Below are 26,741 nucleotides of genomic sequence, written 5' to 3'. Positions count from 1 at the left end.
ATTGGAGAAAAACCTGGTTGCACGTCTGGTCACTCTCAGAACCCAGAGTGAACAACCACCAAACACTAACAGCACACACAGAAACTTCCCTCCCTCCAGATCTGAAAGTGTCCTGTCCCCTGGTTGGTCTGCTGGTCAGGTGACAGCCAGGCTCACTGAACTTGTTAACCCTTTACAGTCAAAAGAGATATAAAGTAATTCTGTTCTATTAACTCCTACTATCTGTTTATGACAACGCGGATCAGAACTTCACCCCAAGTGTGTTAATAAATCAATTGACTGGTTCAGGGCATGGGCCAACTCCCAGTGCAGCCAATGGGCATCTTTCCTGGGAGCTGGATCGGTTCCTGTGTGCTGGAGAGCAGCACATACCAGAATGGTTTGCTAGAATCAAAGGCTGTGGAAGGGAAGCTTGTTTGCTTGGTTTTTCTTTTTGTTCAAATGCACTTGCTGCTCCTCTGTCTATCCAGTGCTCAGTGATCCAGACCGAGACAGGCAGGGGAGGAATTTCTTTGGAGACAAATCACATGTTTTTTACTCCTGGACAAACAGCTTTGGTAGCAGTGAATTGCAGGGGGAAGGAGGGAATCTGGAGCCCTCTCTGGGCATGAGGTGGGTGCGGCGCAGACACAGAGGAAAGGCAGGAGCCTGCTATCCATTCACAAGGCCAGGTGCTGCTCAGGGGAAAGAGGAACGTTGTCTTTTCATATCAGTCATTTCTTTCAGCGTCTCGGCCTTGGCTTCTCTACACGTAACGAACGTCTGCTCCAAACAGCAGGAAGTTCTAGGAAAGAGATCATGATGTAACCCACTGGCAAAGCCTTTCCTCTGGTCACAGAACAGCAGAGCCCACCTGCATTTGGCAGTAAATGCAGAGCTCTCTTTAATCAGGGAATATGTACTCTAATTAGAGCAGCCAGCCGATGAGCAGGTGTGTATGGTGCAGGCCGCAGGGCATGCAGGGTGTGAGTTGGCTCCACATCAGAGGGAAATCCATGGTTCTCCCCAGCTATTGTTCCCAACTTTCTATTTATTCAGCGTTGTGTGAGCAGCTGTTTCTCCGTTTCTGTCATTGGTGCTTTACTCATTCGCCCTAGGCTGGATGTGCTGCAATACTCACAGGCACCGATATGCTGCTTTGCTTTGGAAGGGCTTTACAAACGTGCCTGGCCAACACCCAATGGACTCAGTCCTTAACAGGTTACGTTTCTTTAGTTCCCTCATGCTGAGGGGTCCCAATTGCCTCACAAAATCTAGGCTGGATCCAAGCCCCGTTCAAATTAACAGGACTCTGCACTGATTTCAGTGTGCATTGGCTTGAGCCCTCTATGTGCATACAAAACCACCGGACTGCAGCCACTGCTAATGTGAGGGTGGGGACAGGGAAGGATGCAACCAAATAGAAAACCCACACATAGCACATGGCAAGAGTGTGTGTGTTAGTGGTGGTGGAGATGGTGGGAATTTAGGGTCAAAAATCACAGCAAATCTCTGCTCTTTATAAAAAGAGCCGTGTGAAACTTAAGACCAGACTCTCAGAAAACACAAAACCACATGTACATTTGCACGCTGATTCTGAATGTGCAGTTCTGGGATTGATGTGCAACTGTACTTGTGCAATTGTGAAAATCTGGACCCTGACGCTCAGAGCCGAGACCAGGTCAGTTCCTAAGTTCTGGTCTGAGAGACACATCCTACCCCCCAACTGCCCACGCCCAGTAAATCCAACGGAAATCCAGGGATGTACCTTGGGTAGACAGAGGGCTTTATATGAACCTGATCTCCCATGGAGTCTGTGTGTTGCTGGGCCACTGACACTGACTAGTGATCTTCTCCTCATTCTCCTCCCTTAGTACAGACCAGCTCCTCCCTGCCAGCTAGGACCGACTAAGCAGAGTGATTCCTGCCTGTTCCCCTGCCTGTGAACAGCACTGTTCCTCCTCACCACGCTTCCACCAACCTGTGTGTCAACGCAGAGACCCCTTCCTTCCCTCTCCCACCCTACGCCCCCCCATAAGAGCGTCACTAGCCATGAAAAGGGTTTATTAGGCTACCTCGCCTTCCCCTGCCCTTCCCTGGCCCTGTACTAAGGTATCCAGTGGTGGTTGTTCCGGGTCCGGCTCACACCCCACTCGGCAGGCTGCTCTTCACTTTGCTCCGCCTGCTGTCGGCATTATTTGTTGTCCCAGATATTTGCCCAGGGGCCCCTTTCACCAGCACAGAGGACTGCGTTCACTGACCTGGCGGGGCTGTATGACGAGGTTGGAGAGCTGAACACGAGCCGGCAGTGGGAGGGGGAAGCCCTCCTTGAGTCTTGCTGCAAAATAAACCACTTGTGAGAGCAATGGTGGGGTAGAACTATCCGAGTCGCTGCGGGGTTGTGCAGTGAACCGGGCACCATCAACTCGCACCCACCCAGCCCTCCCCTTGTTAGCACCCTGCTCCCTGCAGTTGCACAAGCAGGGAGACATCTCGCGTGCCGCTCTGCCCCTGCAGATGCACACAGGAGCTGGTCCCAGTGCTCTGGCCCTGCGAGCTGCAGCAGGAGACGCAGCGTGTGAGGGAGACGGGATCTGGAAGGCATTAAGACGTGCGTCGTCAGGCACATTCTTTCCAGTGTGTTCTCTGTGTGTCACCGCTCCGGGATGGACTCTATCCAGCCACCCACCCTGTGTGTGCAGTGGTCCCCAGGACGCCGGTGGCAGCTCTGGGATCTAGGTCTCTGCCCGCTGCAGCTTCTAGCCACTGCTGAGAAGTGAGGTGTCAGGGTGCTGGTCTGATACAGATACCCTGGGACCCACCATCCCCTCACCATTGATGCGTGGGATCAGGATGCTTGAGCCATAGAAGTTCATGAGTGCCTGCAGCAGCTGCACCTGGGGATGCAATGAAGAGCGTAACCCTCTGTAGCTGGCAGCAGGAGAGGCAATGGGAGGTGGGGTGGCTGTATGCCAGGGGACCAGGAACTCAGGTTAGAATCTGCTTGAACCAAGGAGACAAAACACAGGGGCCATCCTGGAAACTAACCAGGTCCCACAGACTGCAACAGCCGAGGCTGGGGGAGCATCATCGCAGGTCCCACAGGCAGGCACAGTGGGGGCGTACAGGCTCCCTGTGTCTACACGGCACACTGAGCCTGGCTTGGGGGGCCTGGGCAGGGGGACTCAGGGCACTGCACTGTAAACCTGGCCTTAGAATTGCTCCACCTGGGTCTCCCGGGTGGGCTGATGCATCCACACTGCACTACGCAGACCGTCTGACTCAGGCTGCAGCTTGACCTCCATCCACACTGCAAAATGACAGGGCTTTGACCCGAGCCTCCCTAGGGGTCCCAGAAGGGGACCCAGCCCCCAAGCAGGGTCCTAGGACCCGGGTCCTGAGTGCTTGCTGCTGGAAGGGGGGCTGACACCTGAGTCCCAGCTTGGGCTTAGTGTGCAGTGTAGACACATGCACAGTCTCCTGGTGCTCCAGGGAGGAGGAAGGGATGGGCCTGTGGAAGTTGAATCCTGGGAGATGAGAAGACCCAGTAGTGCAGCTCCTCTTGAGTCCCAGTGGCACCCCAATAGAATGGAGGCAGTGGGGTGCCATCTCCCCTCCCCCCGGAGCCCTCCCTTGGGTGCACACCCAGGGGTGTGAATCAAGCCCAGCAGCTCCTCCAAGCAGAGCCTGGGTGACTTCTGGTGTGAAGTCCCTTTGAGGAGAACTCACGGAGAAAGGGCCGACGTCCGAGTGCTTCAGTGACAGCTGCAGCCTGCAGAAAAACACAGAGACTTGGCACGTCCATCATGCCCTCATGTAGGTTGGTCTACTGTCAGGGCTCTGCCCCAGGAGGGGGCTCACGTCTGAACCCCACCCGCAGCCAGCCTGGCCTTTAAAGAGAGTGGAATGGCAGCAAGCACAGCGTTGCCATCCCTCTGCGATAGCAGCAGGCACTGGGGTGCGGCCAGGAGCAAGCCTTGGACAGTGATGGGCATGGCTAGGTCGGGTCCTGGGCAGTGATACTTGGGCGCTGTGGCAGGGCCGGGGGTGAGCCCTGGGCAGTGATACTTGGGCGCTGTGGCAGGGCCGGGGGCAGGCCCTGGGTGTGGTACTCGAGCACTGTGGTGCAGCTGGGGGCAGTCCCTGGGCAGTGACCCTCGGGTGCTGTGCCGCGGGCAGGGGCGGGCCCTGGGCAGTGACCCTCGGGGGCTGTGCCGTGGGCAGGGGCGGGCCCCGGGCAGTGACCCTCGGGGGCTGTGGCGCGGGCGGGGGTGGGCCCTGGGCAGTGATAGTTGGGTGCTGTGGTGCGGGCGGGCTGGCTGTGCACTGTGATATAGTTGGGTGCTGTGGTGCGGTCGGGCTGGCTGTGCACTGTGATGTGTGTGCTGTAATGCCAAGGCACGCTGGGAGGAGTGAAGTCACATACCAGGGGAGCTGGGAGTTTGAATCCCACTGCTTTCATCCCAGCTTCGTTGCTCCCCCGCCCCGTGACCCCTGGCCTTCACTGGCAGGTACAGGACCAAATTCAGCTCAGATGTAAGCCAATGCCACTCACCTGATGCCAAAAGGGCTGGATTTACTCCATCAATAAGGCCATGGCCATGGCTGGCTCACTAACCAATAGGCAGTCTGGGCTTGCAGCTCCGGGATGCTTCTCAGCCTCCCTCCCACCCTCCCCCGCCCTCATCTCCCGAATGGAAACTCTAACACCTCCTGGGCCCTACGGGAAGTTTAGCCGAATCCTCTGGCAGTGCCATTGCCCAGGATCCACACTGCTCTCAGAGACACCTGGCTTGCTAGCAAGCCTTTACGCGCATCTTGTGACTTGACGGCGGCTTAGCGGGCAAGGGCAAAGCTTGAACTCCCCCTGACCCTCACTGTGGCTCCTACCTGCCAAGTTCCAGGGTCCCACCTATCCGGGCAGAGGTCACCATAATCTTGGCTGAAACGGTGCTGGTCTAGGAATAGAAGGAGAAATGACATCCGTTTCCGTGAGCCTGGCACTGTGAATGCAAAGGCCCTTCCCTGGGATTGGGGAGCCAGGAGTGAGCCCTGGCTCCTCCGGGGGAAGGGCTGGGCACAGCCTGCACTGTCACCTTGCTGACAGCACTTGGAGCGAAGCTGGCCTGGGGAGGAGGCCAGAGTGGCTGTGCTGGGAAAGGCAGGTTAGATGAGGGGTCCCTCTCCTCTCCTGCTCTGGGAATGCAGTAGAATTGCTGTACTTGGCAAAGGGATGGGACCCAGCTCATGGCAAATCCAGTCCCACCCGACCCCAGCAGGAGTCAGCTTGCTAGAGGGGGTGACACAGGGATATGAGCTTGGGAGAGCTCACAGCTATTCCAGGTCCGTATGCCAGATCCCCCCTCTATCATCAATACGACAACTGCACTAAGGTCCCTCTACCCAGTGTCAATATCCATAAGCCATTCCCAGACTGACCACGCTGAGGAGGAAGACAGGGATGAAGGAGGAGTTGGGTAGGATAACGTATGCTTGGATATCCACAACAGGCATAAGCGACAAGTTCCCAGGCGTGATGGTCAGGAATGGAGCAGAAGACGTTTTAATCATGAGCTTCATCAGCTTGTCTGGGTAAATCTTTTCCAGCTGGGGATGGAGCAGAAGAGAGCCCGTCAGCACTGGGGAAGGTGACAACAGATTCGCGCAAGCTCGGTACAGTGGTAAAGCAAAGTCCCTGAGAAATGGAATCTGATGCAGCCTTTAATCTAACAACACATCATGTTCCTTCAGTGACCATCGCCCCAGCGAGCGGCGGGCCCACCTCGCTATTTCCAAACACGTCTTTACTAACACAAACCAAAGAGTTGTGTGAATTCTCATCTTTAATCCAGTCTGGGAATGGGTGACGGCTCACTTGAAAACAGCAGACCAAAGCCACCCCCAGGAAAGCCCGATGCCCAATCGCTTGTGTGCAGCAGACAGGTAGCTGGCTCAGCACCGACGCTCTCTCGGGGCAGCGGGACGCTTACCTGGGGAATGAAGGCTGAAAAGGTGGAGGTGTTCAAATGGAACTTAAACTCCTTAGGAATCTGTAGCAGGAGAAAAACAAATGGTGCCTGAGGGCCAATTTGCCGCAGCAATGACCTGCCATACGGAACAGCACACGGAAGAGCTGGAGGCAAAATCAGCCACCAAAGCCACCTCCACCTTGCTCACTAGAAGCTGGTTTCAAACAGGGAAAGGTTTCTCCAGGTGCCCTTTTGTAGGACAGCAAGGACCTGGGGCCACAGATACCCCGTGGATGGGCTCTTCCAGGACTGAAATCCATACACACAAGCTGGCCTGTCTCTTAGAGCCAGAGCTGAGTGACCACTACCACCATCAGTGTGTGTGGCTGGGCATATCCCCATCTCATTACCTAACCCAAGGTCTTCGAAGGTGCACTAGATGTGTAACAGACATGGGGCTGCTATGCAATAATCTAAGACTACTGCTGGGTAAGGCCGGGCCCTGTATGAACCTGATATGTGACCTGGTCAGTCAGGGAAAGTGAGTTATTAGAATCTCCTGTTCGAGCTAACTCCTGCTGGGAGCAGTGGCATGTTCATGATGGGCCTATCATGCAGGAATTCAGACCTGCTGGGTGACCACAGCTGATGCACAGGGCCCAGTGTGAGAGTGAGAGACTCACCTGCGTCCATCCTGAGGGAGGTTGCTGCCCCAGGCCTGAAAGCGGATGGGCTCAGAGGTGCCATTAGCCCAGGAATTGTGACTAAAAACCCCATCTCCTTCTCTAGGAGCCATACCCCAGGGTCTGTGGGACCTGCCCTGAGCGGTGAGAAGAGCTCTCAACCCCAGCAGCAAGGGGGGTTATCCACCTCTAAGGGCAGGTCCATGTGAGATCTTGCCTTTTACCCTGTCAGGGGATCACTGCAAACTCCACATGTGGTGCCCAGTGAGAGAGAAAACATCCCCCACTCACGTCCCCCAGACGCCCCTGCCCCTACCCATCCCGGTACTCATATGGCCCTCACCACCACAGTGTCTGAGTGCCATGCAGTCATCAGTGGAGTTATCCCACCCCCAGCCCATGCAGTAGGGTGATTCAATGATCCCCATTTCACAGATGGGCCGGAGAGATTCAGCAACTCGCCCAAGGAAGCTTGTGCTTGAGATGGGAATGGAACCCAGGTCTCCTGAGTCCCACAGCCTCTTACCATGGCATCAGTGATCTCGAAGAGCAGGGCCCCGGCTGTGTGGTACACAAAGCCAGCTGTGTTGAAGAAGTAACTGGAGGCCCCGCAGTAAACCATGCGGTCATGATCCACTGGGAGGGCCAGTGCAGGAGGAGGAAAGGGGATGGCAGAGTGATGGGCCAGGGAAAAAAATTCACCCTAGTGAGGAAGGAAAGGAAGAGTGAAGCCTGGAGGAGGGGAGAACAAGGGCAGCTGGAATTCACTTGGTTCTCACTGACCCAGCTCGGGAGCAAAGCATTCAGAGGAAGAGAATAAAACCCGGGTCTACCCACCACTCTCCCCGCCCTGCACTCGCACCAGAGTGTGTTAAAATTAACCCGGACTGGATCAATATAAAGAATGCTAATGCTTTGGAATGGTCTGGAGCTCGTCATGGGAAGGAGCTCAAGTACCCCGTACATGACACCAGAGAGGGACGGATTGCATTTTACTCATTTCACCCATTTTTAGCTGCAGCTAAGTCACTGGAAGCACAGAGAGGTTAAGTGACTTGCTGATGGCCACAATTCCACACTGAGAGTCAGTGGCAGATCTGAGAACAGAATCAATGAGTCCTGACTTCCAGCCCCTAGTTCCTAGGATGCTCCGGCATCTGGTAGTTGATGCTCCAGGCCCTTGCTAGGCAGAAATGCTAATGGAACGTACAACTATTCTTCACTGATCCCCGCAGGGTTGTGTGTGTCCCTCCGTTTCCTTCTCACCTTCAGATTCATGTCCAGAGACTGGGCTGTTGCCGCGGGAGGTGCAACCAGGGAGTAATCAATCCCAGCCACCTTGTCTATCTTTGCTGTGACTACAGAACAGGACAGACACAAATCAGATGGGCTGAGATGCCAGAGGAAATCACTGTGGGGGGGGGGGGGGTGTGAGCCGGTCCTGCTCCCCAGCTGGGACTCACACAGAGCAGCAAGCCAGGGAGGAGTTACCAGTGTCATGGGGAGTTAGGGAGCCAGGGTTATTCTCCCTTAGCTCAGTTCGGCACAAAGGGACAAGGTTTTTCAGTAGCTATCAGCTCTGGGAAGTAGCCCTCAGCCCAGAGAGTCAAACTAGGTCCTTTCTGATAAGGATGACTGCAGTTCCAACCCCTGGGGAGCTCTGGGCCTGGTCCAGCCATACTCCCCAGAGGCTGCAGGGAGGAGGCAGGGCTTTGCACCCTCCTGTCCTGAGAGCAGCTGACTAGGCATAGAGGGGGACAGCCTCCACCACGGAGCTCACACAGTCCCTCTGGGGTGAGGTGGTGCCCCATGGCCCTCAGTGTGGACCGGAGGCTAAATGTGGGGTGAAAAACAGTGTCTCATAGCATGTGTCTGGCCTGGGGAAAATACTTGTAAAAATCCAAAGCCATCACCATGTTGTACCTGGCATAGTCTGGAGATAGGGCTGCAGCTTGGTGGTGACAGAGCTGGTCACCGCTCCACAGACCTGAGGAAAACAGAGAAGTGACACCTTGGTGACTGGCCAGCAGCTCTGTCTGGAGAGGCTGGGTCACACACAGAGGGGCAAGTCCTCAAACCGCCTCTTAGTTTTGGCGGTTGCACAATTTTTTTACTTACGCAAAAGCCTGCGTTTGCACATGCAAGTGACATTTGTGCATGCAAATGAGGCAGCGGTCTGGCTGACTGCCCGACATGCATGTATCACATATATGTGTGTGTGGGGGGGGGGTATGTGTGTGCAAATATCTGCTCATGCAAACAACTCCAAGCACAGCCTGGTGGCTGAGCTGAGCTCCTTTGAAAAAGGTCTCACTGGTGACCCAATTCCCAGTTCTATGTTCTAGGCTGGACATGTGGGAGAATATGTACATGGAATCCAACCTGCTCTGGATGATCTCTGTGACCAAAGCTCCATCACATAGGCTGGAAGTTTGTCTGTTCACCAAATGCAGGCAGCACATAGAGTGGGGGAGCGTGGAGGGAGGGGGAGGTGTCTTTAACTTACTGCTCTTGGATAAGTCAGGCTGAGTAGCCAAGTTTTTAGCCAACCCAGGCAACCAGAAAGGGCTAATTCAGCCTTGCCTGGGGAGGGGAAGAGAAACAGCACAATGGAGTGTGATGATAAAACCCAGAGCTCTGTGCTCTCAGTGACAGCCAGGGCCGGCTCCAGGCATCAGCCCAGCAAGCAGGTGCTTGGGGTGGCAAAAACTCTGGAGCCAGCCCTGGTGACAGCATGCTATTGACTCTCTTCCCTCAACTACAGTGCTCTGTGTAAACACCACTTCAGTATTACTGGGAGATTGAACCAGCATACACAACATGGTAGGAAATGGACTGCAGAGGATAACCCTGCCAATGCACTGGAACACCTGCCGGAGATCTCCAGTCGCGTTTCCCATAAGGACCCAGAAACTGCTGCGCTGGATCGGACCATTGGTCTGTCCAGTCTGGCTGCTGGCCTGCAGTACGGCCAAGAGCAATATCCACTGCTTCAGAGGAAAGGGGGACGGTAACCAGAAAACAGAGCTGAGCTCAAGGGGAGAATTCCCTCAAGCGGTACGAGGCAGGAGCTGCCTGGTCAGTCCACGGGTCCCTGTTATCCACCATGCGGTCAGCTCACGCTCAGTTCTTTCCCCTGCCCTCTGCTGTACAGCTTGTGAAAGGAGAGGCATGTTCCTTCCACCCTGCTGTGCAGAGACAGGACACATCCCCCTACTTGGTCCTGCTAGTGAAGGCAGGGGGCTGGACTCAATGACCTTTCAGGATCCCTTCCGGTTCTGTGAGATAGGTATAGCTCCATATGTTTTTAATTTAAGGCCCTGGAGCACCAAAACCTGGCCAGAGACTGATGGGGAAATGAGAAAGATTTGTTGGGGGCTGAGTCATATAACAGCCCTTGTGCATTCACACACCTTCCTAGTACACAGAGACACGCTTGTGTGTCAAGAGGGAGCCAGCCCAGCAGAGAATGGGAAGGGGAGAGAGGCAAGGCAGGGGCAGGGGCAGGGGCAGGTCAGCTATGCAGGGTGTGGGAAGGTCCCTGAGACTGACAGGGAGCTGGGGGGTGCAGGGAGTTAGGGTGAGAGACAGGATGCACCCCCTGTTCGAAGGAGGGGAAACAAAGCAGCTCAGTGACTTCCTTGCGACAGGCATGAGCAGATTGACCGGTCGCTATGGAGCGGGGAGGCCTCTGCCTACGGGAAGTTTCTTGTCTGTTGTGACAGGCAGCTGACGTACTGCAAGAGGAGCAGAAGGAGATTCTCACCAGGTGTGACGAACTGGGACTGTTCCTAATGTTTGCTCTGAATACTGTGTTGGTGCCTCAGTGTCCCCTAGGCAGTTCTTAAGTATCTGGCAGAGCAAAGGGGCTCGCTGTGGGAAGCGCACGGAGGGGCAGAGGATGCTGAATGCTCCAAGGAGAGACCCAGGAGGTGAAGACGTGTGAGCTTCTTGCCCTGAACAAGTCTGCTCCGAGGGAGAGGAGGCTCCCAAAGTCCTGCCTGGCTTTGTGGGGAGCAGTTCCAGAGCATCGCCCGGGGACTCCGTGACAACTGGTGGCAGCGAGTGGGAGATACTGCACCCCGTGGATGGCGCTTCCTGCAGTAAGTGACTGGGGAGCAGTAAACAAAGGAGGGATAATGAGGACAGGCGTGCTGAAGGCTGAGAGAGGACGGTTTCAGGGGGCAGTAACCTCTGGGAGTGTGTGACCAGCGAGAAGGACTGTTGGAGTAACAGGGTCCCCCTGAGGACTGCAGTGAGCAGTCTCAGGGGCGGAGGAGCTTGCCGCTCGACCCTGGGAGAGAGAAGGATTTTGCAGTAGCAGGGTTCCCCTGGGGATTGCAGGAGCAGTCCCAGGGGCAGAGGAGTCTGCAGCTCGACCCTGGCAAAGAGGTGGTGATCACGAGAAGGGCTGGCACACCAGGGTTCTTCCTGGAAACCATGGGGAGCCAAGAGCACACAGGCCTGTGAGTCCAGAGCCACTTGGGAACGGTGAAGTGATGGCCTATCACCAGCTCCTTAAGAAGGACATTGTGATCCTGTGCACAAAGAGAGAGTTACGCATGGGGAAGTTCACCAAGGCACAGTTAATCGTGCAGTTGGAGGAGGAGGACCGCTCTGAGGAGCAGATTCCTGACCCAGATGGGGCTACAAGAGGATCTGGGAGCAGCTGGAGCAGCAGCCAGGCATCCCTGAGAGTCTGGTCCCCAACCAGACAAGGGTCTTCACGATGGTTCCCCATCAGGGGATCGGAGACGGATGGGATTGGAGCAGAGCCTGAGAGAGCGAGAGGACCATGAGAGAGAGCAAGAGGCTGTGGAAAAGCTGCAGGAGAAGCAGCAGCAGCACTGGACTGGTGATGGTGGAGTGGAGAGACATAGGGGGCTGCCCAGGGGTCAGTGGGGAAACACGCCTGCAGGGGCGAGGCCCTGGGACAGAGAGAACTGTGGTGGTGCAGCCGCAGATGCTGAGGGGACTGTGGGACCTGGGTGAAGGTCCCTGGGGTGAAGCCCCTCGCCCTGCCTATGGCCGGATCCCTGTGCAGACGCAGGAGGGGTCGGACTGGCTGGTCATTGGGGTTCTCCAGGATATCGGCTGGGAGGCCCTGTTGGGGGGTGACTGTCTCCCCTTGGGACAGGATCCAGGCCCTGCTCCTGTAACTGCCGAGGGTTTGAATTTAAATCCAGGGAACCAATTGGCTGGGATGGAAATGGTCAGTGAAAATGCAAATGACCTGGCTGGCAGGGGGAGGGGCTGCTGGGCTCAGGATACCTGCCTACCTGTAACCAGCCCCCTGGGGACTGAGGGGGAGGGAGAGATGCTCCCCGCCCCCCCTGCACACCGGAGAGGGGGCTCACGCTGGCTCTGATGCTGAGACCAGAGCAGAGAGCTCGCTGCCTGCCCCACTGGGACAGCCAGGGCAGCGCTGAGCACGGGGGGAGCTGAGACCCCAGCTGAGTGGGGGGACACCCAGGCAAGGCAGGTCAGCTGCCAACCAGGTTTGCCTGGTCCAGACGTGCTGCTGGGAAATGATTACACAGCAGGGAGGGAGCTACCAGGGACAAGGCTCAGGGGGCTGTGACCCCAGGCCCAGCCAGTGAGAGGGAGCAGGTCCCACTCCCTGCCCCAGCAGCTGAATCCCAGACCGAGCTGCAGAGAGATCCCTCCTTGGAGAAGCTGAGGGAACTTGCTGGCCACAGCGCTGCAAACCCCCTTGGGGAAGGCTGCAGGGACAGAGTCCTGCGGGGGAAGGGATTCCTGTCCCGGGAATGGGCTCCCCAAGGGGAAGTAGAACTGAGGGGAATCGGGAGGCAGCTGGTGGTGCCCCAGGAATCCACAGGGTTCTTCCCTCTCAAGCTGCTGGATGGGAGGAGAGTGAGGGGACCCCTGGACCGGAAAGGGGAGGATTGGGAGGAGAAGGGAAAGACCCCCCTGGTGGATCTCTTCCCTGAGGTGGGAGCCAATCTCCCCATCAGGTGTTCCCCATTCAGAGTCACTGGGAAAGCAACCCAGATCCTGGAGAGAGAGGTCAAGGACATGCTGGCTTTAGATGGGATCCAGCCGTTTTACAGCCCATGGGCCTCATCCGTGGGGCTGATCCCCAAGGGAGACAGGATGGTCTGTTTTATGGGGGCTATCAGAAGCTTAAAGCCATCACAGGTGTCCGATGCCGACCCCATGCCTAGGCCTGGGAGATTCTAGACAAGCAGAGGGGGATGGAGAACTTGGCCCTGGCAGACACTGATAACATGTGCATCTTTAGCCAGACCTGGGAGGAACAGGTGTCCCAGGTGAAGAGGGGGCTGGGCTGCCTCAAGGAGGTGGGACTGATGGTAAAAGCTGGAAAGTATAAGATGGGGATGGCAGAGGTGTTGTATCTGGGCCACAAGGTGGGGAGCGGCTGCCCAAGCCCAGAGCTGGCCAAGGCCAAGATGGGGGCTCTTACCAAGAGAGCCCGAATCGCAGCCCAGAGTGCTGGGAGAAGACCCTGTCCCAGTTTAAACCCAGGAGTATTGGGGTGGCAAAGGGTACAGGCCGCATAAACCTTCCCACATGCGGCCTGCAAGTGCCATCAAGCACACTCAAGCAAAGAGAGGGCACAAAACTGGAGGGCCTGGTGTAACTCACACCAAGGAATTGGAGAGATGCTGGGGCATCCATGGGAACGTTGGTGGGTTCGAACTTCCCCAGGTCACTGGCTGGAGTGACCTGGCTCAGTTCGGTCTCGAAGGGGGGAGAGATGTGACGAACTGGGACTGTTCTAATGTTTGCTCTGAATACTGTGTTGGTGCCTCAGTGTCCCCTAGGCAGTTCTTAATATCTAGTATCTGGCAGAGCAAAGGGCCAGTGCACCTAAATGCCTGGCACTCTGTCTCCTAGCAACTGATGGCCTGGGCCCCTCCTCTGCAAAGGTGCCAACTGAAGGTGTTGGAGACAAAGGGATCAGGTGACCTCCTGGCCCGGGAAAGGAGCTGAGCAGAGAGGAGGGGCTGGAGGGGTTGGTTAGTCTGGAGCTGGCTGGGGGACGAGGAGTGAAGTGCAGACCTAGGGGTCTGGCTCACTGCCCCCAGAATGGACCCGGCCGAGGGGTCTGGTTCGCTGTATCTACAAGCTCTGTTTTAGACCCTGTTCCTGTCATCGAATAAACCTCTGTTTTTGCTGGCTGAGAGTCACGTCTGACTGCAAAGTGGGGGTGCAGAACCCTGTGGCTTCCCAGGACCCCGCCTGGGTGGGCTCGCTGTGGGAAGCGCCGGAGGGGCAGAGGATGCTGAATGCTCCAAGGAGAGACCCAGGAGGTGAAGACGTGTGAGCTTCTTGCCCTGAACAAGTCTGCTCCGAGGGAGAGGAGGCTCCCAAAGTCCTGCCTGGCTTTGTGGGGAGCAGTTCCAGAGCATCGCCCGCGGACTCCGTGACACCAGGTTTCCAATGTTCCCCAGTGGTGTCCCCTCCAGACAGGCAGGAGACGAAAGCCTTAAATGGAAGCACGTCTCTGACAGGCCTGGGCTTTGCTTCTAACGCCAACCCATCTGCTCCAGCAGCTTCCAAATGGCCCTTAAAAAGCCACTAGATGGCACTAAAAGTAGCTCAATACAATCAGTCCCGTATTTTAAATCTATTATATAAATGGACTTTTCCCTGTTCTCCAACTGCCTCCTTCTTGAATGAGGTTCCCATCCAGAGATGGAGCAAGTCGTGCCAGTTAGCCATGTAGCAATTATTGCTAACAGCTTGTTTCTATGTCTTGGTGCAGGTTTCCTGAGGACAGGCTATTGTACCGTGCTGTAGGTACCAGGCTTTTGCTACTGCACCCCATTCAAACAAGCCAGTAAATGTCTGTAAATCCAGCGATGAGAATTTCTACCCCAAAGCTCCTAAAAATCTCTATGAGTGACAGGCCGTTCAAAGCCTCACTCTACGTGGGCTCTCTTATTTGATACGAGCTTGGCTGAGGCATGCAATCTAATGAACAGACCACGTGCAAAGAAAAGTCTATGTTAATTGAGACCAATTATATTAGGCACTGGCAAATGTTGCAAGTTTAGAATTCCGAAAGAACTGTGCACTGCCGAGGGAACTGCCGTTCATGTGTTTTTTCAAGATACTTTGCAGCACTGATCTCCGTACCGCATGCTTCTCCCCAAGACACCCCTCATCCCCCGAGCTCTCGCCTGTGGATATGGGCCATCTGGAAATCGTGTCAGTGCTGCAGGAGAGCTGAACAGTGAAGGAGGGGCACTAAAAAGAGTTGGTAGTCTGTGCTCTGAGCGTATCGTACCTTGCCTTCCATTGTCCTCCTGAAGCTGGACTCAATCTTCTTGTGAAAGAGATTGTACAGCCAGCTATGGAGAAAAACACAGAGCACTAAAGTCATGCTCCTGCCCATGGAAGGAAATCGTTGGAGCGTTTGCTTGGAAAGGGGCGACACTAGAGAAGCATGTGACTGCGGGGCATATTGTCCCAGAATGTTCTGGATTCAAATCTTGGCTGCTTTGCTTTGTGTTGATATGATGGCTGCATTTGCAAATCGATAGGAGAGCTCCCAAATTTAGAGATGAGCTGAAAACGTGTCTCCTAAAGGGACAACACTGTGGGCCAAATTCAGACCTGGTGCAAGATAATTCATTAGCTCATGATTTGGTTCTGCATGTTTATTTATTAAATTCGTCTTTGACCAACCAATCTCCTGGCAATAGCGGAGCTTTTCCTTAATTAGCCTCTCTATGAAGCTACTGGGCCTTTGGGCCACTTACTCTAAGATTCAGTTTACCTCGTTAGCATTCTGTGAAGGAAGGCCGAATGGGAAGAGCTAACAGTGCTGTTTACAGACCAGTGGGTGCAGCAGAGAGGGGCTGAAGGTAACCTATATCCCTGGAGGCCCTTGTAGAAGATGGCTAATCAACATGATCCCCAAGCCACAACAATTAAGGGAAGTTACATACCCAAACCTGCCCGAGATGTGCACCCGAACATTGGAGATGTGGGTTCCACACTCCGAGGTGGTAACGGTGGGTCTCCCAGAGGTGTCGCTGCCCAGCTTCAGACCAATAGAGATAGAGAGACCCTCAACCTTTAGGTCAAATGACCCACTGTCGCTGCTAATGGTAAAGGAGGAAGGAGAAGAGATTGCATTTGCAGCCGGGGGTCTCCTAATACCCCTGCACATGCCACATTCTGGTGGAAAGGGCTTGTATGTTAATTCCCTGGAGCACTGATTATTCACAAGGAACATCCCTGAGGCTGGAGCAATATTTAGGATACGTAGTCACTCTGCCGTTTCTTTTTTCCTTTATCCATCATTAGGGAGTGGGAAATAACCTACAAGGCCATTGGTTCCATGCCCGGGATGGAGGTTCACTGCAGGATTGCGCCCTCCAGTATATTCCCCAGTGCTTCAGACTAACCACCTCAGAGCATCAGCCTCGGGGCTGCCCCATGTCACCCACTAGCCATTTGAGCCATTTCTAAAGAGGCAGAAGGGGAGAACACAGCAAGAAATTCCCTCCACCCTCATCCCCGTGGCTCTTCCCCAAGAGCCACGCTACCAAGCCACTAGACAGATCACCAAGGGCTGAAGTGCAGAGGCCACAGCCTACAATGGCTGTAGGAGTGACTCTGGAGGAGATCCAGAGAAGAACCCAGCCCCCTGCCCAGTGCTGCGAGAATGCTGCCCTCAGGAAATGAAAAGCTGGGCTTGAGTTCTGCCCTCCAATCATCCCTGTGAGTGCTCACGCCAGGGAGACAGGCCCTATGGGTGACCCCCACCCATAGATGGGCTTTGGGGCCTGCCTCCCTGTGGATGACGGGCCTGATCCTTCTCTCGCTTATGCTGGTGTAAATCAGGAGTAACCCCACTGATGTCAATGGGGCTGCCCTCGTGTAAAACTAGTATGAGAAGAGAATCAGCCCCCTTTATGTGGGAAACAAGTTAGGGGGCAGGACATGACAAGGAAAAACAAGTGTGTGCGCATGTGTGAGTGAAGGGGGTGGGGGAGGGGAGATAGATGAGACGGGGCCATTTTGGGACACAAAGGGTTATACATGCGGGGTCAGACGGAGCTTACACAAATCTCTTCTTCACCCTCCACTTCCCTGTCAGCTGGGCAAAGGCGTTGGCGATGGAGACTTTCAGGCCCACGTTGGGGATCGGGGCAATCTGTGAACTCGGCAACTGGAAACTGAGAAGGTTCAGGCTGCAAGAGAGAGAAATTCTATCAGCAGGAAACCAGACCCTCCCCGGGAAAAGTGGCAGGGGCTCTCAGCCGCACCCTGAGCATAGGCCTCCACGTCCCCTCAGCCACCAGCACTGCTGGTCGCACAAGGCCCAGGACAGCAGGTCAAGGTGAACAAACTCCTTCACGAGTGACCCCGCCAGGACAGGCCTGAGGCACGGGGAGGGGCTGTGCCCCAGGGCTATGCCCTCCCCCCCCCATGAACACAACGCTCTGCCAGTCACCTGCGGTCTCTCAGCAAAGCAAGTGACCTCACTCCTGGGAGAGAGCCACAAAGTGCTTTCACCATCACAGGAACTTGCTTGTGTCGGACAGGCTGGGGGTGGGAGTGGGGGGTTATTCGTGGTCTCCTGAAAGAAGAGGTCACCCAGCAGCACTGGGAGCGCTGCTCCCTGGAGAGAGGCTAGCTCTGGAATCAGACAGGGACCAACTGGGCTGGGGGTAGGTTTTCTTTTTGGGAAAACCCATTGGGCCGATTTTGGACAAACACTATCCCAACCTTTAGTGCCTGGGCTCCGGGTCACATTGTACTTGGCTCTGGCTGGGAGGTTTGGATAAACAGGTTTGGCAGAACCACGCAATTCCCTCTCCACCTTGTTCGACCCCCTTGCACCCGGCTCTGTGGCGTGAGAAGAACGGTCCCTCAGCGACATGCCACACCCTGGGAAGGACTCTGCCCACACCTGGCACTCAGAGCGGGGGCCGGCTGCACACGGAAGCCCCAAGGTCTCACCTGTAGAACGTGTAGTGCACCTTTCCTAAGAGCTTGACTTTAAAGGACCCCGAGAAGTCTGGTAGCTTCAGCTTGGCTAATTCCTTCTGCAGAACAGCGATGGCCTCCTGCCGAGCTGTAGGGCCACAAAGGGGACATCACAGGTTGGCCCTTTGAGAGCGAGCCGGATACAGCCCTGGCATATTTGCCATCACACAAGGAAAGTATCAAAAGGAACAACTAGTTAGTAACTTACCTGCTGATTCCATAAGTGAAGGGAGCTGGTTTCCATCCCACATGCGATTACTAGATTGTGAGAAAGAGCCCTAACATTCCAGCCTGCGCTACGGCTGCACTAAGGGACATCTGATTAACCCTGGCCCATGGGGGAAGGCTGCAGCAAGGTGGACAATTGGCACAGGGCAGGCTGCACTGCTGCCAATGGGAAGGGAACCCAGGAAGCAGGGCTGCATGCCAAACGTGCATTAATTCCAGCTCCTAATGGATGCTAGTGAGCCTCATTCTTCACGGCTGTGCACCCTGGGCAGTCGTTTACACCAGTGCAAAGCAGGGGTACCGTTGGTGTAATGGGCCACTCTCTTACCCCTTCAAAAGTTATTTTTCCTCCCTTGGTATCCTGTTCTTAGTTGATTTATCTCATTAGATTGACCTCACTCTTGGTAAAGCAACCCCCATCCTTTCATGTATTTGTACCTGCTCCTGTATTTTTCACTTCATGCATCCGATGAAGTGGGTTTTAGCCCATGAAAGCCCAAATAAATCTGTTAGTCTCTAAGGTGTCACAAGGACTCCTCATTGTTGGTGTCAAAGAGGCCCCAGATCTGAGTGCTCGCACACTGCAGTCACTTTGACAGTGCAGAGCACTGCACAAGGTACAGCAGAGCCGGGTAGGATGGGCCCAGGTTCTCCTGAGATCGGCATGGCCCTTACAGGTGTGTGTCCACTGCCGCTTGCTCTAGCTTGAATTTAGCTAGTGCGGCTAAAAACAGCAGCGAAGGTGCGGCAGCATGGCCCTGGAGTGGGTTAGCAACATGAGCACGTACCCAGGATTCCTGGCAGGCTTGCATAGCCTGCACTAGGGTCCGTGCCGGCGTGTGCTAGTTCTAGTCACGTGACCAAAATGAAAGCTAGTGCGAGCTGCAGTCACACCTGTGTTTGCAATGTAGACAGCCCTTAGACGGTTGCAGCTGTTGGCTCTAGCTGGGAGGGAAAGGCACTTCCCACCACACGCAGAGAGGACACAGGGAGGACTCTGCCCATTTAACCTGCACGCACCCCACAGAGAACACGCCCGGAGAGATGCAAGTCCCGAGTGCCCTAATGGGGTTGGTAGGGCTCCTTCCCCGCCTTCACAGGGAGACGTTGCCATGAAATGGCCCATTCCAGAGACGGGAACAGGCTACTCCACACGGTCACAGGACCCATCCTCACGGCCATGACTAGCACCCGCATTTCTGGACTCTCATGTCATGTCCATCCCACTGGCCGACTGGTTCCTATCATACCCCCCTTACAATGCATTTTGGGGAGCTGCACACCTGGCTCCTCTCGCCTGGCTCGGTGTGAGACAGACACAAATTGGACTGGGAACCTACCGTAGTCCAGGCCTTTAACAGTGATTCTGGCCACAAAGCCGGGGTTAGTGGCCCTGCTGAGCACCGTGCAGATGGCCAGCATGGAGGCAGCCAGGGCCAGGCGATGCACTGCCATCCTTTCAGGAGTGCGGAGGAACCGTCTGTGCTGAGCTGGCTGCTGGCCGATGCTCCCCTCCTATCCTGCTGCTGTAACCGGCGTGTTTATAGCAGGGTGGAAAAGGGAACTGAGAACGGGTGCTAAGGAAGCAGGAAGTTGCTTTCACATTCCTTTGGGGGCCGTCCCCACTTGCACAATTCTCAGCCATATCCTGCTCCGGGTTCCTCCTCCTGGGGCTGGGGCTGGGGAAGACCCCTGGGCAGAGGGCAATGGCACACCCCAGGAGACAGGGCTGCTCGGGGCACTTGTGCTCTCTGCTCCCCGGGCCACGGCTCGCTCGCTGTTCACTTGGAGAGTTTCTGCTGGTCTCTTGCAGTGTGGGTGACGGTGACGCCCAGCTCCACTAACAGACACCTGCTGACTGCAGCCCTGCAAGCCACAGGAATGCAGCTGGAAGGGTCTCCATGGATACCAGAGTGGGTCCTGGGGAAAGGAGAGGCAAGGACTTTGCATTCAGCACCCTGCCAACCTCAAATGCCTCTTCACTGCCCTGGCAACTGGAAGAAGCCCCTTGCTGGCTCCTGGAGCAGGCCCTGGGATTCAGTCAGGGGCTTGGATCTGCTTGCTTTCTTGCACTGTATTTTGCCCATTCCATTGGCAGAGGGCAGGGAGCAGGATGGAGCAGTTTATATCTCAGCAGGGACCTGCTGGGGGCAGATCTCACTAGAGGTTTCTCCGGGCATTTTCTCCCATGCGAGGAGGATTTTACATCTTGTCAAGTCCCCTGGCTGGGAGCAGCTTTTCCCAGTTATTTCTCTTCTCCTGGAGCTTCCTCCTTTTCACATCCTCAGCAGGCTTCTCCTGGCCCCAGCTCCCATTAGCCAATGGCCTCACCAACCAGCAGTGGCCAGTAAGACGTGGCCCAATCAGCGTGGAGTGAGCACTGGTAGATGGCATGGGCCAGGCCGGGGAATTAAGTCTGTCGCTCTTTTATCCACTCTGCACCCTGGCTAGGCAGATAGCAGCCACGTTCACTGCACGGTTCTGTGCAGGAAGCCATTTGGGACCCGGGACGCCAGGCCTGAAGTGTCATGCTGAAGCCAGGCTCTTAAGGTCCATCTTCACCCTTCGTTTTAGTCACTAGTAACATGCTGCAGGCCCTTTTATGGCATCGAGCGTCTCGGACCAGCCTCCGGCCGAGACCTCAGCATGGTGTAAAAGAAAAAGAGATGCACAGTTCTCATGCCCCGCAGAGCCCAGACGCTCCACCTGCAGCAAGGGCCGGTGATCACATGGGAACAGAGAGGGCTCATGCGAGGTGTGACACGAATGGGATGCTGTTATTACCCCGCACGTGGGGGGCTAGACTGCATGAGACTTGCTCTGCCCCTTCTCAGTCCTGACGGCTGAATTCCAGCGCTGCCCAAGAGCAGCCATGCTGGGACAGGTGGGGCATGCAGCCTTGAAACCAGCAGCAGACCCAGGCTGCAAAGACCCCAGACACTGAGGTGTGCTCAGAGCTGGGGGTTTGCCTCAGCCCCCTGTCCTGCTAAACTATGCCCTGGGTGCAGCTCCTCTCCTTCTGCAAACCGCAGTGCTTTGGTTCTGCCATTGAAGTCCAGCCAACAGGACGATTCTACGCCCATTTCACAAGTGGCCATGGTTTGCTTTGTGCAGAAGCACATTTCCAGGGGCCTGAGCAGTCCTGCCGCTCCGCAGAACTGACAGTCAGAACCGAAGGAAGGAGAAAGCTTTGCAGAAACGTTCAGTTCCCTTTTTGTGATGAGCTCCAGGCAGAGCACAGGAAATCTGAGGGCACCGCTGCATGTGCGTTGCTGCATTCTGCGAATCCCATGGAGCAATCCCATGGAACTCCTCTGAGCTTACGGCTGCTAACAAAGGAAGACATACAACAAACCAATTGCGTAAAAGCTGGTGGCTCTAGATGAGCAGGGGCCTGTATTTTGTGTGTGCAGGCTGGAGACCAGCTGCCTGCCGATTTACCATTGCCCCTCAAAACACACATTGCACAAGCAGCATTATCCAGCTCACTAGAATGTTTTGGTGGCACTGCCCCAAGAAATGGTGTGCCTTCCCTGCAGGGTCTGGCACTCTCAGGATTTGTGCCAGGGAGGCTGGAAACCCACAGGCAGAGTCTATTTTTCCTACCTTTTGAGAAAAAGGCCCATGCAGTTGAGTGCCCAAGGAACGTGTGTACAAATGTGCACAATTTGCATGCAGAATTACTGCATTTGAGGGTGCAGTTGTGGTAACTGAAGGTGCAAAGAGCTAATTAGGTGCCTAATCGGCCAACTGCACATCCAGTAAGACGTGCAAATGTGTGTATCACTGCTGCACGCTGAATACAGTGTGAGAGCTGCTCTGCCTCTGACCTTCATACTGCTGCAGCGAGAGGGGATTCTCCTTTGGTGGCCGTGAGAGACACCTGCACTTTTGGAGCAGAACGACTTGAGCTTTATCCCGGCTGCCTCTGACTGTGGAGTCCTAGGGGTCAGCTGTGGCAGACACACAGCAGGAAACACAATGAAAGACCCACCCAAAAAGGCAGCTGTTGACCGTTTCCTTTTAGAGCAGCAGGCAGATGATGTGCTTCAAAGGGGGGCAAACCTCACTGGGATCCCCACAGAGGAGAACCCCAGAGCCTCTCAAAGTATAAAACTTCATTCATCAGCCACACGTCACGTGAAGTGTCTAACAAGCAGCTCTCCAAAGCTCCCGCAAACAAGTCACCATGGGGAAGGGGGGGGTCTCTCTCTTGTAGCTCAGGTGGACAAGTCTGTTAATTCAGAGCCAAAGGCCAGGACTCCTATAACACACTGCCCCCCCACACCCCATCCCAGGAGGTGACGAAGCACTGGGGCATGGTGTAAGTTCTCGATCCAACCCACCCACAGTTTCTATAGATTGAGCAATTCATCAAAAAGCCGCTGAAGGCCTTGGTTTGTGACACTGCAGACGTTTGAGTTCAGTTTGGTAACAATTTAATAAATATGTGAAGTGGAGCACGTAAGAACCAGAGATCCTGCGTCGTGCAGAAAGGTGGGGAGAGAAACAGAGGAAGTGTAAACTGACAGTTTTCCACAGGACCTCGAGAGCTTTTCAAAGGTGAACTGAAAACCTTTCCACATCCCTGTGTTTGTCACACAACAGCTGGTGACATCACTAGCACCCAAGGCAGAAGACTGTGGTCCTTACACAGCTCTAAGTGCTACAGGGGACACTGACTCGTGCAAGAAAAACATAGTTTTCCTAACAATCCCTGGGGTAAAAGGCCTGGGTACGGTTTCATGAGCAGATGCCGATCTCACCCATGCACCACCACGTCTTCAGGCTCTGCTTATCCTGGCAGCGGCTGCCCCAGGCCAGAGCAGATTGTAACCTGCCTAGTGTGTCCGTTCACTGCTAGCATGATGATAACCCTGCGCAAACGTGGGAACACAGCAAGGTCCTTCTGAACAACTCCCACCTCACTCCCCCGCCTACACAACGCCACAGCAGCACAATGCGACGGGCCTTGTGCCACCCATGGAAAATGGCCTAGTGCATATGAGATCTGCAGAGAGCAGCCCAGCCTCAATGGGCTTCCACTTCCCATATTCTTTGTGAGCACCTGGCTGTGCTGCAGGGAAGCCGTCTGGTGCCTGGCCTCAGTGCGCTCAGACACAGGCACTGTGATAATGCCAAGCCCTTTGCTAACGCTAATGAATTAAGCTTCCGACCCTTGGGAGGAAGGTGAGTATCACTGTCCCCTGATCTATATACAGGGAAACAGGCACGCAGGAATTCAGCAACTTGCCCAGGCTCACCCAGAGAACAGGCCTGGGACTAGAGCCCAGGAGTCCAGGCAGCTGAAAGCACACACCACTCAGCACTTCCAAGCTTTCACCACAGGATTTTTTCAGACCTTTCCCCTGCTGGGGTTCCTGGGTCTGTCTGGCACCAACGGGCGAACAAAGTGCCTCCATTTCCAGCTGGGCAGAGCTGTGCATTATTAACACGTCCAGCCTGGTGCAGTGGGAACCTATTGCCATGCCCAGCCTCTGGCTAGACCAGCCCTTCTTTTGGTTCCTTGCTGCTGTAATCCACGCCCAGGCGGATGCAGCAGCACAAGAGGAGCTGTGGGAAAGGGTCATGGGGTTATGCAGCAATCGGGGCAGAGAGAACATTCAGCTGCTTCCCTGGCTGGTGCACTTTCAGCTGCAGAGACGCTGCTAAGCAGCACTCGTTCAAACCCTTGCCCTGCAGCAGCTGCCATTCAAACTGTACTGAGCTGACCAGGCGCAGAGCCCAGCTGGCCACAGGGATGTCAGACCAGCCTGTCCTCTCCCAGGGACCATATCCTGGGCCCACTCCAGATGGGTGGTGAAAGCCAGATCTCTCCCCACTGCCACCCCAATCATTCATAAAGCTGCACCCAGGTCATGAGCACAGAGACTCTTGCAGTGGTGCTTCAAAGTCAGCTTTGGCTTCGCCAGGCCCAGCAGCTAATGAGAATTCCTGTTCTCGCTTGCAGGCAGTACAGTCTGATCTGCCAGAAGTGGGGTTGTGCCCAAGGGCCACACACAAGCCATTCCATGCTCTTTAACTAGAAGTTGGGTTTGCTCAGCTGCCCCTCTCTAGCTGCTGAATACAGGGCTTGCTGTGCAGACAGAGAACAGATGGGATTCCAGGGGGTGGGAAGGGGAACAGGTTGTTTTCCTATGACAGTCCACAGCTATCTAGATTTGCAGCTGTAGTTCATGACTCTGCAGCCTTCCACAGCTCTCCTGTCCCAGGGGCCGTGCAAGCGTCTTGATTCACACAGTCTGGGTTACTGCTCATGTGAGACTGGATCGAGGTCTCAGATGGGGTTATACAGGGATCTGTTCTGGGTCCAGCATTGTTTAACATCTTTATTAATGACCTGGAGGTAGGTATAACGAGCACACTGATGAAGTTTGCAGATGACAGAAAGCTAGGGGGGTTGCCAATACTTCGGAGGATAAAGCTAAAATTCAGAGGGATCTTGATAAATTGAAGAACTGGGCTATAGACAACAAAATGACATTCAGCAAAGAGAAGTATCAGGTGCTCCACTTAGGGAAGAAAAACCAAGCGCACAAACAGAATGGGGGGTAACTGGCTGGGCAGCAGCACGGCTGAGAAGGATCTAGGAGTTGTGGTGGATCACACCCTCAGCATGAGTCAGCAATGCGAGGCTGTTGCAAAAAAGCAAATGCAAATTCAGGTTGCATTAACTGAGGGTAGCATGCAACTCACAGGAGGCGATAGTGCCACTCTACTCTGCACTGGTTAGGCCCAGCTGGAGAACTGTATCCAGTTTTGGACCCCAATGTATAGAAAGGATGTAGAGAAACTGGATGTAGAGAAACTGGATCCAGAGGGGAGCGACAAAGATGATCAAAGGGATGGAATGCAGCCATAGGAGCAAAGGCTGAAGGAACTGGGCATGCTTAGTTTGGAAAAAAAGAGATTAAGGCGGGATATGATAGTGTTCTTCAGATCCTTGAAAGGCTGCCATAGAAAAGCTGGAGAAAAGCGGTTCTCTCTGGCCACCGAGGGCAGGACAAGAGGCGACGGGATCAAACTGCAGCACAGCAGATTTAGATTAAATCTTAGGAAAAACTTCCCAGCTGTAAGAACAGTCGGACAATGGGAAAGATGCCTGGGGAGGTCGTGGAAAATCCTTCCCGGGACGTTTTCAAAAGGAGGCTGGAGCCGTCTGTCTGGGATGGGTCAGACACACCAACTCCTGCATCTCGCTGGGGTCAGATGAGATGACCCTTGGGGTCCCTTCTAACCCTGTGGGTCTGTATCAGCCATGACTCTCAAGGTGCAATCACACTGCTGGTGCGGCGCTGCAGTCTGCACAATCTGAGGGATGAGCATTTGCCTGGTCTGTCTGTGCAGGAATTGCTCTCTGTTTTATTCGCTCATTCTCCAGGCTCAGGTGACAGTTCAGCCTGGGTCAATTCACTTTCTGGGGTTCAACCTCCTTCCCACTCCCTCCCAAAATAGTACAAAGAGCTTTCCTGGAACACCTGGCCTCTTTGCCCTGGGGGACACAGCCAGCTGCTGACTGGGCACTGAAGTGTCTAGGATGATGCAGCCCAGACCTTGGGGACTCTGGTAACTGTGTGATCGAAAGTAGCTTTCTCAGTAACCTGGGCCATGGCCTGGTCTGAGGGCTGGTAACTGAGGACGAGCCAGACAAGTCAGCAGTGAGGGGTGATGCAGACTGAAGCCTGGGCTCCCTCACAACCCACCCAGGACTGGGAACTCCCTAGGGTTGATGTTGGGGGAATGAGATCTGCTGCTTACAGACCCCTGCTGTGCAGATACCTGCTGTCCAATCAATAACGGCCGGGGGCTCAGAGAGCAACAGCAAAGCTGGGCCGGGTTCTCAGGGAACTGGGAATAAGAAAAGCCTGCAGCTGGGAATAAAACTGTGTCTGTCTGGTCCTGCCGGCCAGGGCAGGGATCTCATGGGGAACCCTGGGACAATATAGGCCACTCCAAAGGTAGGGGACGCTTGCCAGCCTAAGGGGAGATGTCTGTACCCTTCCCCAATGTACTTGCAGAGGGATAACGCTATTCTTATACTCCTGGCCACAAACACACACAAGTTCTCACTGGGAAGCTCATGGACCCAGAGCTGAACATTTTGAGCCCCCTGTTCCAAAGGGCTCAGTCCCCAATGTGCTGAGCCCCCTAATCTGGCCCCTCCAGCTAGGGCCCAGCCAGTTTGGAGGTGGGATTTCCTATCTTATCCCCTCCTCCCAACACACTACAAAGAAATCCCAGGGAAAGGTCTGGGCCTGGCTCCTGACAAGGCAGCTGGACTCAGGTGAGCAGAGTGGGAGTTCAGGAGAGCCTCACACCGCACCTCCTAGCAAAGATATGGCAGAAAGCCCTGATAATAGAGGCTGATCTAACAAAGGACCCTGGGAATGGCCCGGATTGCCCCCATGTCACCTCCCAGTCTCTGAATCAATCCACCACATTCTTCCGAGGTCGCCTTGCAGGTGTTACGATGATCCCAGGGGTGCTGAGAGCACTGGCTAAGGGGAGGTGGAGTCCCACCTCTGTCCTCCCCTCTGGGCCCTGCACTGGTCCAGTGCTGACTTCTCACACCCCCCTCTGCCATGCTGCGTGTCCCACCCAGCCCACATCCCCTTGGTGGCGGGGAGTGTCCCAGGCTGGCACCATCCACCGTGCTGAGAGGAGACACATGGAAGTGGGTGGGTTCCTGAATGCAAGATGAGATGGAGCCCCCCAAATGCCTACACCTGAGTGACCACAGCCGGATGCAGACAAAAGCCTGGTGCATTCAAGCTGCCTCTGCATGGGCTGGACCGAGATGCCTTGCTCATTACCTGGAAAGCATGACATTGACTGATTGGGAACCCAACCCCCCTCCCGCCCCCGCCCCCGC

General features: G+C 55.0%; 2 protein-coding genes across 2 annotated transcripts in view; both read right to left on the bottom strand.

Annotated features, from left to right (window-relative positions):
* The window catches only part of CDK5RAP1 (CDK5RAP1 mitochondrial tRNA methylthiotransferase), a 289,907-nt gene that overhangs the window by 23,961 nt on the left and 239,205 nt on the right, over positions 1–26,741 (bottom strand). The gene's annotated exons all lie outside the window — the stretch shown is intronic.
* LOC116814644 (bactericidal permeability-increasing protein) lies at positions 425–19,511 on the bottom strand. Its single transcript, XM_032762397.2, has 15 exons — positions 19,189–19,511; positions 17,594–17,708; positions 16,693–16,821; positions 15,571–15,726; positions 14,907–14,970; positions 8,555–8,618; positions 7,898–7,989; positions 7,158–7,334; positions 5,970–6,029; positions 5,419–5,586; positions 4,870–4,937; positions 3,709–3,751; positions 2,813–2,876; positions 2,241–2,317; positions 425–784 (listed from the first exon to the last, which is right to left on the bottom strand). The coding sequence occupies exons 1-15, from the start codon at positions 19,301–19,303 to the stop codon at positions 746–748; spliced, it is 1,431 nt and encodes a 476-aa protein (XP_032618288.1). The 5' UTR covers positions 19,304–19,511; the 3' UTR covers positions 425–745.

The sequence above is a fragment of the Chelonoidis abingdonii genome, chromosome 14, assembly GCF_003597395.2.
Source record: "Chelonoidis abingdonii isolate Lonesome George chromosome 14, CheloAbing_2.0, whole genome shotgun sequence".
In the NCBI taxonomy this organism is placed as follows: domain Eukaryota; kingdom Metazoa; phylum Chordata; order Testudines; family Testudinidae; genus Chelonoidis; species Chelonoidis abingdonii.
The sequence above is the reverse complement of the archived record's forward strand: the minus strand, read 5'-3'. Positions and strand labels throughout refer to the sequence as shown.

Bases quoted from the DNA above. Each gene is read 5' to 3' on its own strand.
- LOC116814644 (XM_032762397.2), bottom strand. From the start codon at position 19,303: ATGGCAGTGCATCGCCTGGCCCTGGCTGCCTCCATGCTGGCCATCTGC. The intron at 6,030-7,157 runs GTAAGAGGCTGT...CTCCTGCTACAG, and splicing joins TCGAGATCACTGATGCCATG to ATTCCTAAGGAGTTTAAGTT. The intron at 5,587-5,969 runs GTAAGCGTCCCG...CTCCATCCCCAG, and splicing joins TTTCAGCCTTCATTCCCCAG to CTGGAAAAGATTTACCCAGA.